This window comes from Mugil cephalus, chromosome 11, assembly GCF_022458985.1.
Source record: "Mugil cephalus isolate CIBA_MC_2020 chromosome 11, CIBA_Mcephalus_1.1, whole genome shotgun sequence".
NCBI classification, from domain to species: Eukaryota; Metazoa; Chordata; class Actinopteri; order Mugiliformes; family Mugilidae; genus Mugil; species Mugil cephalus.
This window is the reverse complement of record NC_061780.1, coordinates 3,731,868-3,746,743: the sequence shown is the minus strand read 5'-3', so window position 1 is coordinate 3,746,743 and position 14,876 is coordinate 3,731,868. Positions and strand designations below refer to the sequence as shown.

At 42.2% G+C, this 14,876-nt stretch overlaps 3 protein-coding genes across 3 annotated transcripts; 1 reads left to right on the top strand and 2 right to left on the bottom strand.

Annotated features, from left to right (window-relative positions):
• Nucleotides 1-271: 271 nt before the first annotated feature.
• On the top strand, nucleotides 272-3,435 carry lim2.5 (lens intrinsic membrane protein 2.5). The gene is made up of 5 exons (XM_047598972.1): nucleotides 272-439; nucleotides 1,391-1,603; nucleotides 2,476-2,625; nucleotides 2,782-2,916; nucleotides 3,288-3,435. Exons 2-5 carry the CDS (start codon nucleotides 1,426-1,428, stop codon nucleotides 3,347-3,349), a joined length of 525 nt encoding a protein of 174 aa, XP_047454928.1. The 5' UTR covers nucleotides 272-439; nucleotides 1,391-1,425; the 3' UTR covers nucleotides 3,350-3,435.
• Nucleotides 3,436-3,623: 188 nt separating this feature from the next.
• On the bottom strand, nucleotides 3,624-4,588 carry LOC125016466 (free fatty acid receptor 2-like). The gene has a single exon (XM_047598971.1). The coding sequence runs from the start codon at nucleotides 4,586-4,588 to the stop codon at nucleotides 3,677-3,679; it is 912 nt and encodes a 303-aa protein (XP_047454927.1). The 3' UTR covers nucleotides 3,624-3,676.
• A 6,309-nt stretch (nucleotides 4,589-10,897) lies between these two features.
• LOC125016590 (free fatty acid receptor 3-like) lies at nucleotides 10,898-12,944 on the bottom strand. Its single transcript, XM_047599158.1, has one exon. The coding sequence runs from the start codon at nucleotides 12,865-12,867 to the stop codon at nucleotides 11,875-11,877; it is 993 nt and encodes a 330-aa protein (XP_047455114.1). The 5' UTR covers nucleotides 12,868-12,944; the 3' UTR covers nucleotides 10,898-11,874.
• Between the last annotated feature and the right edge of the window lie 1,932 nt (nucleotides 12,945-14,876).

Here is a 14,876-nt window from a genome sequence, read left to right as displayed (position 1 = left end):
CCACACTGAAAGAAAGTGTGCGCTTCAGCATGTTCCATTGACCACAGCAGTACTGCAAGCCTTTGCACATCCACAGTTCCAGAACGCCGAATAGAACAACAGACAAGGACTGCGGCGCAGCGGCCTCATGTCCTCCCCTCCCGTCCCCCAATGCCCCCCCACACACCCCCGCCCCGTGACCCCCCAAAATGCTCCCACGTAGTTCAATGTGAGCGAGTCATGTGGCTTTTGCCCCACTAGCTCAAGTGCATTTGTTCTGTGGTGATTGTTTTAAAGGATTTTGCCTCCATCGACAGAAAAGTGGAGGGGATAACCTTTTGGAATACAGCCTAGGGCTTCCTCTTTGACGTTTCACTCACTCCTGGCTTGCACTCTCTCTCACTCTTTCCCTGAGGAAAGGCTGATACTTAAGAGGGTTAATTTAGCCTGAGGAATTCAGGTAAGGTGATGTTGTTTGTTTGTTTGTTTGTTGTTTTTGTTTTTTCTTCTAATTGCTGATGTGTATTGCTTTGTAAGTATGAGACATAAAAACAATTAAATAGAATGCACATTGTTATGTGCTAACCAACAAGTGTGTGTCTTCCTGGCCACCACTATGTCCTAGTCTCAGACCTCCAGCTTTTTATCTCACATCATTTACATGCAGTTTGTGTATTTTGTATAAGATGTTAGATTTTATTTTTCCACACAGTACATGATATATTTTTTAAAGATTCAAGACTGAGATTCAAAGTGTATCTGGTTTCTTTCATATTAACAGATAAATATGTGGTGTTCAGACCAGATGGATTTTGTGTGTGGTAACTCAGAGCCAACACAGACATCTGAAAACATAGTCCAATATTTACTTATAGGCTTGGTGTCGTCTGCTATGTACTTAGGCTATTTTTTGTTTTGTGCGGCCATACGAGGAAGTGTATTCTTGGCAGCTGTGTGTATAATGAACATGTTCAAACAGAGAGAACACAGACACGGTGCTGTGAGCTGATGCATCGTGGCCGGTATCTATCCAGACCAGCTTCTCTGATAACATGCTGCCCACAGTGAGGTTGCAGAGCCAGAGCAACATGCACATTTGCGCATCTTCACACTTCGCTCCAAAGAGGAAGTTTCAAATGTTGCTGCTTGTGTAATAGTGTGTAAAGGGAGAATGGTATAAAGACGTCTTTTTGCAAGAAACTGAAGTAATCGTGCCTGAATGTCTTTAATGTCTATTTAAATCAAGGCAACACTACATTTACCCTTTGCATATTCTCCTTCAGATCATTCATGTTTCCTTAGTCTATTTCCTACTGATGAAAAATACATTTTTTAGAAAACTACTAACATCATCACTGCATCTTCACTTGCACTACTTACTCCGAGTTTTCTATCTTTGTTTTTTGCACAGTGCATAAAGCCTTGACCACCATCATAGTGTCACTCATGATGTACAGCTTCATGGGAGGGGGCCTGTTTTGTGCCATCGTGGGGAACATCCTGCTGGTGGTCTCCACAGCCACAGACTACTGGATGCAGTACCGTCTGTCAGGCAGCTTTGCTCATCAGGGCCTGTGGAGGTACTGCATGTCTGGCAAGTGTTACATGCAGACCGACAGCATTGGTAAGCAAAGAAATAAATGTCTTTTTAGACCCCAGAAATATCACTGACAACTTGCTGGGGTACAAAAAGGTTCACTGAGTGTCTATGCCTCTTACTCTGAAACAGCTCAACGTCCATAAGACAAGTGCTGCTTGGCGTGACTGCAGCCTCTGTGATGTCTGCTTCGATCTCATGATGCTAACATGACAGTGCTGATGCTGAAAGGGAAACATGGTGTTTACAAGCAGATGTTCGCTGAATGGCAGCAGTCCATTCAATATGTGTGCAGTATCGTAGTGTGAACTAACCCAGACATGCCAGAGAGCATAGATGGCTAAAGAAACCTCTGCAGTACCGACAGTATGCACTCTAATAAAAATAAAATTAAAAATCTAAAGGTCTACATAAGAAACGGCTCTTTCCGTTTGAAATGTATTATTTTGTTAATCTGTAACTGCTACTTTAATGTTTCATTAACCCCATACTTGACTATGTCACAACAACAACAACACAGAGTGGAGGCGATAAGCCTGCCCTCTCTATAGAGTCATGAGAATTTTTTGCACTGCGTCATACTGATGTCTGGAAACAGTATTTGCTGCTGATGATACTTCCAGATAAGTGTTAGTGGTGTGACATTTAGAAAGTTCCCAGTAATGATTAAAATCACATAATCTACAAACAAAAAACAAACAGCATGATGGAATGAATGACTTTCTGTATGAGCTCTGTAATGTGCCAGAACCCTTAAAGAATTCAAGAGTCAGTAAGAATATTAGGAAACAGATTCATACCCAGCAAGCAAGATTATATTTGTCATCTGCTATTTATGGTTTCTTTCTGTACATATCTTCTTAGTAGTTTCTCTTTCCTCTTTTCCCTCCTATACTTAGCTTACTGGAACGCCACTCGCGCCTTCATGATCCTGTCTGCCATGTCATGCTTTGCTGGCATCATCGCAGGAATCCTCTCTTTTGCTCACTTCTCCGCCTTTGAGAGATTCAATCGCTCGTTCGCTGCTGGCATCATGTTCTTTGTTTCAAGTGAGTCATGGATACAGTCACCAGTTAATGTTACGTTATTATTAACGTTATTAAGTTTATTGCCACATACATATTTTCATACAAAGCTAAGCAGGGCTGCACTTGCACTAAAATGATCTTTACTTGTACACACCACTCTCTGCCTCCCATACCAAGCTCTCTTTGTCCTGCTTGCAATGGCCATTTACACCGGGGTGACGGTGAACTTCCTGGGCAAGCGTTTCGGTGACTGGCGTTTCTCTTGGTCCTACATACTAGGCTGGGTGGCTCTGCTCATGACCTTCTTCGCAGGTTTGTTCATGTGATCAGTAGACTCCTCTAAAATGACTGTTTAACAGAATCATTTTCACTTCCACAGTTTCACAACAGTCAGGATTAATTAAAAACAGTTAAGTTACATCTTTACTTGAAAAACAAATGGTAAAAGCTGATACAATTCTGTCACATGAGTGCTTCAGATTTTGATTAATTAGTTACTATAGTTTTGTGTTTAGATTATTAAGACCAATATATAAGGAAAGACTAAAGCACATTTAGTCTTTAATTAATGGTGGTTGTTGTGGTGGCATTATTTTACTCTTGGTTTTGTCCGTGTAATGTAGAAACAAACTCCGTGGTAACTAAAACCTGTTCATAGCTGACAACATGTTATTGTTTTTCAGGTATATTCTACATGTGTGCCTACAGAATGCATGAGTGCAGAAGAGTGGCTGGCCCACGTTAAAGTTAACAGGAAGCAATATGTCTGGGCTGCAAAGGATATCAGCTGGCACTCAATAATAAAATTTGGAAATTTGCATATGTACCAAATAAGTCTTGTGGTTTTCTTGTATGGTCCACAGTGGTTAGGGGTGGAAGGCACAGTTTCAACAGAATCAAATCAGATATTTTAAGATATTTTAAGGATGTCAGAAACTGCTCTATAAATGAACTATGACATTTCACATTCTGATATAATATGTAATAATAATACTATGTTATCTATGTTTCAATAAAACAGTAGCACTGAAGCTCAACATGTGAACACATTTCACAAACAATATTATTATTTTTACTTTGAGCTACATCCTGTGCCTTGCTGATTTGCAGTGGAAGACCCTTGTTTCCTGAATATGGACTTTTTTCCTGTGCAACGGAAGCTGGAGGAAGAAAAGTAGAAGATGACGGGATCAATACAAGTGTTAAATGTGCTAAGCAGCAAGGTGTAGTACCTCCACTTTAGACTTCTACCCTGGAAGTAACCAACTAAATGAGAGAAACTGAATGGCATAACACAAATAAGGAACACAGCGAGAGTCCCCATGGCCATGCCAATGGCCTTCTGCTTCTGCTTCTGGGATATCCCGGGTCGTCGGTACAGAATATAGATGCAGTTCAAGTAGCAAAAAACACAAATTAGAAGGGGTATGAAGCAAAGCACAATAAAGAACTCCAAGCGAGCTGGGAGGAGGAACGCCAACTGTTGTTCTGTGAAGTTTTCATAGCACACAGAGAAGTTGTTGTTGGACAGGGATGGGTGGTGTAGGGAGATGAAAGTGATGCTGCAGTGAGCTCCTGAGATTAGCCAAATAACAGCACAGATACTAATCGCATACACCGGTTTTTGCAGCCGCTGATAGGTGATGGGGAATGCTACTGCAGTGTAGCGCACCACACTGACTGCCATCAGTATCAACGCACTGGTGTAGATTGGGGAGAAAAAGAAGAAGGAGGTGATGGAGCACATGAACTTGGGCAGAGTCCATTTCATGCCAGACGCTGCCTCATGCATCTTGAGAGGAAGGACGATCAAGAAGAGCAGGTCGGAGACGGTGAGATTGAGCAGCAGGATGTCTGTTGGAAGTGGCTTGGAGCGGATCTTCTTACTGAAGGCATAGACAGCCACGAGGTTGGCAGGGAAACCAATCAGGAAGGAAGCAACGTAAACTGAGAGAATGACCTCAGCCTTCACCATTGATGCCATTATGGACCTGAAACCAAAGAATATGTTACACATCACTGAGAATGTAGTGACCAGAGCTTATAAGGTAACATGAAACAAACAACAAACAACAACAAAGTCCTAATCTATAACAACTGTTCATGTCAGACATTTTTATAAACTTGTTGATTTTAAGTCAAATCAGGGTCCTAAAGTTTGACTCTTATTTAAGATGAGAGGAAAACCTCTGAGACTCTGACTAGAACCAAAAAAAAAAAAAAAAAAAAAAAAAAAGAGCCACAGTTGGTTTTCAAGCTCAGATTTCAAACACCAGATAGGGAATTTCAACGGCATCAGGATTTGCAAAACTTAGCTTGTTAAAACAGATGAAATATACCTTACCTGGTAGCAAATGATTATTGTTTTTTTTAAAAAAAAATCCTTGCCTTTCTTCAGAGGCAACCCTTGATGTGGAGGAATCACTTCTGTCTTCGTCTGTGTAAATGCAGTGGTATAAATTCTCCTGCTGCGAGAAAAGGAAGTTATAGTAACAGGATATTGATGATTTAAATCTAGTGACACTGATGGGTGTCAACACAGGGGCCTCCAAGCATATGAAAATGTTTCCTTAATTTGCATCTAATTCTTCATGAGGTAAGGTTTTAAGGCTGGGGTGGGGTGGGGTGGGGTGGGGTGGGGGGCCTCGCTACATGCAGACTGGCTGCACTGGCAGGAAGGATTTTTTTTTCTTGCATTCTTAAAATACCATTGGGGACTTTCTGCGGCACAGAAATGCTCATCAGTGTAGTAGCAATGGTGGAATCACATCACCTTGACTTAACATGACAAAACCTGCAGCCTCTGTGACTTTGTTATGTTTGCTGTGACACTCGTGAATGTCATTAGTTTTAAATATGAAAAGCTGTTTAGGAAATAACTCATATTTGCTGTCACCCTTACTATCATACTCTCTCACAAACACTACTATAGTCACACACACTATCAAACTCTCTCACAAACACTACTATAGTCACACACAATATCATACTCTCTCACAAACACTACTATAGTCACACACACTATCAAACTCTCTCACAAACACTACTATAGTCACACACACTATCAAACTCTCTCACAAACACTATAATGCTCACAATTACTAAAACAGGGAGTTAGTTTGTTTAAACAGGAAATAGTATAAAGCCTCATTCCTCGATTGGTGCACAGCTCTGGGAGCTTACTGCTAGCTAAGCTGTGGGAGAACTGAAACCAAGAAGGCAGCTTTATAAGTACTTTTATAAGTAGTTTTTTTTTCAAAGCAACCTTTTGTTAGCAATAAATGGTAATGAGGAGAGTTTTAGGATTTTTTTCACTAATGCAATGAGGCCCTCAGTACATTGGAAGGGAAACTGACAGAGGTGGATATGCATGATTTTGGATCGGTTATTCTTTGAGCTTAATGGATATTAAGGCATATCGATCTAAATATCGATAGTATCAATACCGAGGAAAACATTGGTATCGGATCGATACTAGCGTGCTGAGATCGATACTTTTGTTACAGTTTTTCGTCTATACGTCCTGCAAATTACTCGTCACAGAGTTCACGCAAGTGCAGCTTCTCTCCAAGTCCGTGTGCAGCAGGAGCTTCTCTGTCCTCACCTGTAGTAAAAGATGAATATGGACAAATACTCAAATCCTAGCATCACAGCAGCATCTCACAGCTGGAACTGATGCCGTTATTGAAATACGTCAGTATTCCGAAGAGAGGACAACTACACGGGATACAGACTCACTTCTGTGGTGGAAAGTGAGTGAGCCAACATTTCCCTCTCTGTGCAGTTTTTATATTTATTATTACATTGTTGCTTTGTTAACTCATTTCCTCAACTGACTTTATTTTCCATTGCTGCTGTGTTGTTCACATTATTTATATTTTTGGTACATTGTTTATTTTTCTTATTTTGCACTAGTGACTGTTTTTTAAAAAAAACAAACAACAACTTAAATATCTGTCCTGTATTTTATCATAAACATAATCAACTAATCAAAGGCAAAATCACGAAATGATTCAGTGATCATGACGTTTCAAGAACAGTATCGGTATTGGCGATACTAGCCCAGTATTTACTTGGTATCAGATCGATACCAAAATTCCCAGTATCGCTTTGACTGTATACTATGGACAAACCCATGGTGACGTCACCCGTTGGATTCTGAATCTCGAAAATGAAGCCCGGAGTGGGTGGAGCCTGCGATCGCCATGTTGGATGAGGTTTACTCGGATACTCTAAATATGGATATGGGGGTCATGTTGGAGCGGAGCTAAAGCAGCCTGAACGTTGAAACCCGCCTACCCAACACTGTGCTACCGGGTTAGCTCAGGCTACCAAGCTAGGCTAATTGCTATCCGAGGTGCTAGCAGCCGGCTAACACGGTCAACTCTCTCATGGTTTGATGCCATTTGTCCTGACTAAAATATAATGTATAATATATAAATACACAGAATTTAATAAAAAAAAACAAAAAAAAAACCAAAACAAAACAAACACCAAAAAAAAACAAAACAAACAAACACATGACGTGGCGGCCGGCTCTGGAGGATGGCCAGAAAGCCAGGAAGACGTGGCGGGCTGCTCCAGAGGACGGCCAGGAGGCGACAGGATGTGGCGGCTCAGGAGGATGGCCGGGAGGCTGGGAAGATGTTGCGAGATGCTGGGTGGCGGCAAGACTGCTGGCACGTCAGCTGGCTCAGGGGCGGGGACATGGGTGTGGATTGTCAGCGTGCCGATCGACTCCTCAGGGTCGGGAACATGGGCATGGGCTGCAGGTGAGGCGAACAGCTCAGAAAAGTAGGCGTGGGCTGCTGGTGCGGCGACCGGCTAAGGAACGGGAACATAGGCATGGAATGCCGGGGCATCGTCAGGATCGGGAACGCAGGGCGCTGCAGACGGCCGGGTCTGCGGCGCAGGCACTGGGGCTGCGATCACCCTCGCAGCGGGGACAGGGGTAGGAGAGGCGTTCGGGTGGCAGGCAGACCGGCCTGTCCGGAGCTGCCTGCCAGCAGGGTTCTGTGTTGACCAAGAGGGCCATGCCTCCCAGTCGGAGCCCTCCTGGCCAGGCGAGTGCCCTTAAATAGGGGCTAGAACCTAATCAGAGACCAATAAGCAATCAAGAGACAAGGAGGCACAAGACAGGAAAACCAGAACTTAACAAAATGAAACCGGAAACACAAAACATGACACGGACAGACATGTGATTGTACTGCTGTTTCAATGGAGTGCAGTATTTTTTTTTCACCACAATGAGGCGCAAGTCACACTGTCATCTTATTTTGTTTAAGCCGCACCCAAGTTTGCTCAACCTGTCAGGTGAGAGTTCATTCCCTCCATGACGTGACAAAAATGTATGGTCATGTTGAGTCTCAAATAAAAAATGCCAAAAGGGCTAAAGGATATTATTGCCTCTGTAAGATTATTCCTCGAGATCAACGCTGGTGAAGCCGCGTAGCTCAACAGGTTATGGGCCCAGGAGCAACTCAGGAAGATTTTTTTTCTTTTGATGTTTTATCACCGGTAGAGAGTCGCAACGGACAGCGTGCTAACGGCTAACAGATAGCATCATGGACCCACGAGGAACAAGCAGATTTCCGCGACTCATGTTTGATGGAGATGAAACCAAGTATGAACTGTGGGAGACTAAAGTGCTGGGACATTTGCATTTATTAGGATTAACGAATACGGTTCTGAGAGATCCTAACTGCGAAAATGAGGCAGCGGCAGACGGTAAGAAGAATGCTGATGAGTATGTCGAGTTGATTCAACTTTTGGAAGATAAAAGCCTCTCGTTAATTATGAGAGATGCACCTGACAATGCAAGAAAGGCACTAAAAATATTGAGAGAGTACTATGCCGGGAAGGGGAATCCCCGCATTATCAACCTGTACACCATGCTTACATCGCTTCAGAAGACGAGCAGCGAGACCGTTACAGACTACATCATCAGAGCAGAGACCGCCATTACGGCGCTGCGGAACTCGGGTGAAACATTAGGAGATGGCCTGCTGATTGCTATGGTATTAAAAGGGCTGCCCGAAAGTTTTAATATATGTACATAACGAGGACAATATAACATTGGCAGAATTTAAAACAAAACTGTGTAGTTTTGAAGCCACAGTGAAACTAACTGCAGAGCCCAGTGACAACGTGATGAAGACTGTCGGGAGAGCCGGGCGCAGGCCCGCCAAATCAAGTGCACGGGACAAGAGCAATGAGGATGCGGACATTGTGTGTTTAAAGTGTGGCATGAAGGGTCACCAAGCGAAAGCATGCCGGCGAAAGACGTGGTGCAGTCACTGTAAAAGAGACACCCACAACGATGCCACTTGTAGACATAAAGATAAACAAGATGGGGCAGGAAAGTCGCAGATGAGAGCGGGAACGGATCTTGAGCAGCAGCGGCTGATTACGCTTTCAGGACCAAGGATGCAGACATCAGGATTCAGCCGCAGTTATCGCGCAGTATTAAGGAGAAGGGCTTGATGGTTGACACTGGAGCTACTTCCCACATCGTTACCAATATAGCCAAGTTCAAAAACGACACGTTCAAGTCAGATACGCACTGTGTGGAGTTGGCAGACGGCACCCTGTACAGAAGCGTCGCTCAACGTAAGGGGAATGCTGAGGTGTTCCTGGTAGACAGTACGGGACAACGACGCAGAGCAATGCTGAGGGACGCGCTGTTTATACCGTCTTAGCCCTAAATTCAGTCGTTATGTGACATGTGATTGTACTGCCATTTCAATGGAGTGCAGTATTTTTGTTTTCACCACAATGAGGCGCAAGTCACACTGTCATCTTATTTTGTTTAAGCCGCACCCAAGTTTGCTCAACCTGTCAGGTGAGAGTTCATTCCCTCCATGACGTGACAAAAATGTATGGTCATGTTGAGTCTCAAATAAAAAATACCAAAAGGGCTAAAGGATATTATTGCCTCTGTAAGATTATTCCCCAAGATCAACGCTGGTGAAGCCGTGTAGCTCAACACAGAACCATGACAACTTTCTTAAAACTCAGAAGTTAGCATTTATTTTCTCTGTATTTTGTAGCATTCTCTTTAAACTTTATGACTTGAGTAAAACATTTTGTTTATCCTTCCACAAGCTTTTTAATGGGCCAAAATTATAACAGATTATTGTTTGTCCCTCCCGACAGAACTAGTGTAACTAAATCAGGTTTGTAGACTGCCTTGCACAGCCCACAAATTTTATAGAAATGCTATAGAATGAGATCAGCACTTTTTGATGGCCATTCCATTGACTTTGTTGTCCTTAGGCCACTTTATAGCTAATGTGGCAGTATGTTTAGGGTCATTGTCCGTTTGGAAGAAACATTTTCACCAAGGTATTGACTTCCTAGGTGATGTCTTGAGACGTTGCTACAATATTTCTACATAATGTTCTTTTCTCATAATGCCATTTATTTTGTGAAGTGCAGTAGTCCCTCCTGCAGCTAATCACCCCCACAGCAAGATGCTACCACCCCCATACTTCACAATAGGGATGGTTTTCTCAGGCTTGCAAGCTTCCCCCTTTTTTCCTCCAAAGGTAATGATGGTATTGTGGCCAAACAGTTGAATTTTAGTTTCATCAGGCCACAGGATGTGTCTCCAGAAATTAAGGTTTTTATCCTTTGCAAACTGTAATATGGCTTTTTTTTATGTTGCTTTTGGAGGAATGACTTCTTTCTGTCAGTACAGGACTCGTTTCACTATGTATAATGCTCACACTCTTACTCTCATCTCTCTTTTGCTTATGTTAAGGTTTATTATGCATCAAAACATCATCTCTGGGACGGGACACAGGAGCAGTATGATTGTGTGTCTCCCATCTCAACTCAAATGTTGTCAGTTAACCTTTAATAGGCTTCCAGCACCATGACATCATCATCTGAACTTTACCAAATAGTTTAAAGGCATAGTTATCTTAGTATATGTAATATTCTATCTAAAAAAAATCTATCTAAAAAACATCTATAAAATCTGTCTACATGGGTTCTTTCCGGGTGCTCCAGCTTCCTCCCACTGTTCAAAGACCTGCTTGTTAAGTTCATTGGTGATTCAAAATTGGTGTACCTGGCCTCTCACCCAGTGACTGCTGGGCAAGGGGTGGGGATAGTTATATGCTATTTCCAGATAAATGATAGTTTTCAATTCTAGAAAAGTTCTCCTGAAATAACATTGAAAAGTATTTTGGCTTTGCTTTGTCTCAACTAAATGAGACACGTGCTTTCATGCTCCTGTCCTCCATGTCCTGCTTTGCTGGGATCAGCGGCAAAGCATCTTTTTCTCACTTCTCCACCTTTGAGAGGTTGAACTACTGAGTTGATACTGGTATCACATTCCGTGTTTCAGATGAGTCATGGATGCAGTAAATTCCATAAACAACATTCACCCAGTATGACATGATACTTTGAATTTGCATATGTACAAACAAAGGTCAGCATGGCTGCCATTAAAGTAGTTGCACTAGTGTGTGACACTCTGGTCACCTGGGCTTGGTGACTCTGCTCTTAACCTTCTTTCCAGGTTTGTTCATACATAATTTAAAATTTTAAAATGTTTTATGTCTTACTAGTAGTAAAGAGAATCTGTTGCAAAATGAAATATACTTCTGTCATGTGAACATGTTTCTGACAATTTATTTACAGTAATTACACAGTCATTTACAGTAAGAACAACACACACACACACACCATTAGGAATTACATGCATTTCCTGTACAGTGGTTTGTTGTGGTGGCATTACCTTACACCTGATCTGTCTGTGTTGTGTAGAAATGCTCTTCATGGTAATTAAACACAATTTACAGCTGAGGTGTATTGTTTTGCAGTTGTATTGTACATGTGTGCTGACAGAATACATGAGTGTGGAAGAATGGCTGGACCCGTTTAAAGTAAACAATACCCAGTATATCAATGCAAAATTTGGAAATATGTATATCATATATGCATATGTATGTACACAATTGCAGAAGGCATATTTAATTTTTTTTGGAAAACATAAAAAGCAAATGTATTACAATTGTATACATTGTAATATTGTATCAATAAGTCAAAAAAATGGCTTTAATTGCTTTAATGCAATTATGCTATTACACTAACGATATGTACCTAACATGTCTTGTGGTTCTGTTATATAATAGTTTGTGGTGGAAGACACAGTCTAATAACAAGATCAGCTTAAATGCTTTTAAAGGTGTCAGATACACCACTGACGATACATTTTACTCTTAGCTGGACATTCTGCCCTGCCTTTTCCACAGTAGGAGACTAATGTTTCCTGAATACGGACTTTTTTCCTGTGCAGCGGAAGCTGGAGGAAGAAAAGTAGAAGATGATGGGATCAATACAAGTGTTAAAAGTGCTAAGCAGCAAGGTGTAGTGCCTCCAGTCTGGGTTTTTACCCTGGAAGAAGCCAATTAAATGAGAGATATTGAATGGTATAACACAAATAAGGAACACAGCGAGAGTCCCCATGGCCATGCCAATGGCCTTCTGCTTCTGCTTGTGGGATATCCCAGGTCGTCGGTACAGAATAAGGATGCAGTTCAAGTAGCAAAAAATACAAATTAGAAGGGGTATGAAGCTTAGCACAAAGAAAACCTCGAAGCGAGCCGGGAGGAGGAACGCCAACTGTTTTTCTGTGAAATCTCTATAGCACACAGTGAAGTTTTTGTTGGACAGGGATGGGTGATATAGGGAGATTAAAATGATGCTGCAGTGTGCACCTGCGATTAGCCAAATAACAGCACAGGTACTAATCGCATACACCGGTTTTTGCAGCCGCTTATAGGTGATGGGGAATGCTACTGCAGTGTAGCGCACCACACTGACTGCCATCAGTGTCAATATACTAGTGTAGATTGTGAAGAAAAACAAGAAGGAGCTGATGGAGCATATGAACTTGGGCAGAGTCCACGTCATGCCAGATGCTGCCTCGTGCATCTTGAAAGGAAGGATGATCAAGAAGAGCAGGTCGGAGACGGTGAGATTGAGCAGCAGGATGTCTATTGAACGTGGCTTGGAGTGGATCTTCTTACTGAAGACATAGACAGCCACGAGGTTGGCAGGGAAACCAATCAGGAAGGAAACGACGTAAACTGAGAGAAGGACATCAGCCTTCACCATTGATGCCATTATGGAACTAAACCAAAGAATATGATACACATCACTGAGAATGTATGTAGTGACAAAGAAAAGTGGTGCTAAACTGTTAGGAAAATAGTATTGTCTAATTTTACACCAGTGACAGTATGTACGCATGATAAGAAAATGAAGATAAGTCTGAACCCAGAGGTTTTGCCAACAATCTTATTAAAGAGACTGTAAATACATCAGAGGTGTTTGTCATCTTGGTTCTGTTTTTAACATCAAGAGGGCTAAAGACTCTAACCATTATCAAATTAATTTAGTCACAGTCGCCTTTCATGCAAAGATTTCAAACACCAGATGGGAATTTCAATAACAAAGAAGATTATCAATAGTTGATTTGATAAGGTAAATATAATTACTCACCTGGCAGCAAAATATTTCATAAATGTCAAAGCTTTGAAAGACAACAAAAACTCTGCTCTTTGCTTGACAGCCAAGTCCACTAGTTCATACCTTGTGAGTTCAAAGATAAGCTCATAAAACAATGTTATAACCTGGAAAAATGATTCATACTGAAACCCAGAGCAACATCCTGCTCTATTTGTGCCATACTGAGCAACGAGCAGACACCACTTGGTTAATATTAACTAAAATGCAAAAATGTGACTCATGTTGACTTTCATCGTGGATATATCAATAAAGGACCTGCTTCCACTAGCTCTCTGCTGAAATAAATTTTAACCTTACAATTACATTGCCAGGCTGGGACTCGAAACAGAACTAAAATACAGAGAGAAGGGTATAGCTGAAGCCAACTTTAACAAATTAACAAATCAACTCCTGACAGAGGGAAAAAAAACTATGAAAAAAGCAAACCAAAATACTTTATCAAAATGTCTCAATAGAGGAAAACCACTCCAAAGGAGGGAAACCAAAAATCTTTCAAAGCAAGGTACAAAGAAAAACAAAGCACAAAGCTCAGACAAACTGTGGACAATGGATAGTTGGGTTGATAACACATGACAACAAACAAAAGATTCTGGCACAAGACAAGGGGAGATCCAGGCTATACATATACACACACATAGGGGAACAGGTGGAAACAATCAGAAATCAGGGAAGAGACACCACTGACACATGAGGGAAGGGCAAGTGACCTGAAATAAGAGGAGAGTTACTTTTCAAAATAAAGTAGGAAGTCACAAGACAAAAACAAAACACAACCAAAACCGTGTTGTGCCCCATGACGAAGTCGAACAAGATATTGACCAATGGCCTGGAGGGGATGGGGAGCACCTGTAGCAGTCCCATACATGCCCTGGAGGATGTCGTGTTCCTGACGCGAACCCTCAATGTACTCACGGATCTCTGATTCCATGGATGACCACCAGAACCTCTGGGAGATGACAAACATAGACCTCCGAATCACCATATGACAGGAAAGCAGTGAGGTGTGGGCCCAATGAATCTCCTCAGTGGGGACAAATAAAACAATTCTCTGAACACCCACTAAGTAGCAGAGCCTCGCCATTCGTCTGCTTCACCTCATTTTCTATTGGCCAAGTTAGCACTCCAACCACACAGGTCAGTGGAAGGATGGCTTGATGCTGGCCTGTAAGAGAGCACAAAGGAAAATCTGTTAAAAAAAAAAAAAAAAAAATGCCCTCCTGACCCGATGAGAGTACAGGGGTTTGACTGATCTTAAATATTCCAGGTTCTTGTGATTGGTTCAGACATTAAATGGTTGCTTCGCACACTCTGTCTAGCCAGTGTCGCCACTCCTCCAAGGCCACCTTCACCACTTTTTTGTGGTTGATGACATCATGGTTGTGCTCAGCTTTGGACAGCTGCAGAGACAGGAAGAGGAAGGTGCAGGGGTACATTTTCCCATCCTGCTGTGATCGTTGAGACAGAAAAGGCCCAATACTCTCACTGGAGGCAGCTGAGGATCTGGTAGGTGAGGATGGGGGCCGAGGTGAAGTGGCACTTAAGGGTCTGGAAGACTGTCTCTGCCTCTGGTGACCAATGGAACTGCACGTGAGGAGAGGTAAGAGCATGGAGCAGAGCGGCTATAGCGCTAAAGCCTTGAATAAACTGCCTGTAAAAGTTAGCAAACCCGAGGAACTGCTGAACCTTATCCAGCACTTCACTTCACAGTCACTTTAGCTGGGTCCATCTTC

Coding starts and splice junctions, on each gene's coding strand:
- lim2.5 (XM_047598972.1), top strand. CDS start 1,426: ATGATGTACAGCTTCATGGGAGGGGGCCTGTTTTGTGCCATCGTGGGG. Junction 1,604..2,475: donor CATGCAGACCGACAGCATTG/GTAAGCAAAGAA, acceptor TCCTATACTTAG/CTTACTGGAACGCCACTCGC. Junction 2,626..2,781: donor CATCATGTTCTTTGTTTCAA/GTGAGTCATGGA, acceptor TCCCATACCAAG/CTCTCTTTGTCCTGCTTGCA.
- LOC125016590 (XM_047599158.1), bottom strand. CDS start 12,867: ATGCGTACATACTGTCACTGGTGTAAAATTAGACAATACTATTTTCCT.
- LOC125016466 (XM_047598971.1), bottom strand. CDS start 4,588: ATGGCATCAATGGTGAAGGCTGAGGTCATTCTCTCAGTTTACGTTGCT.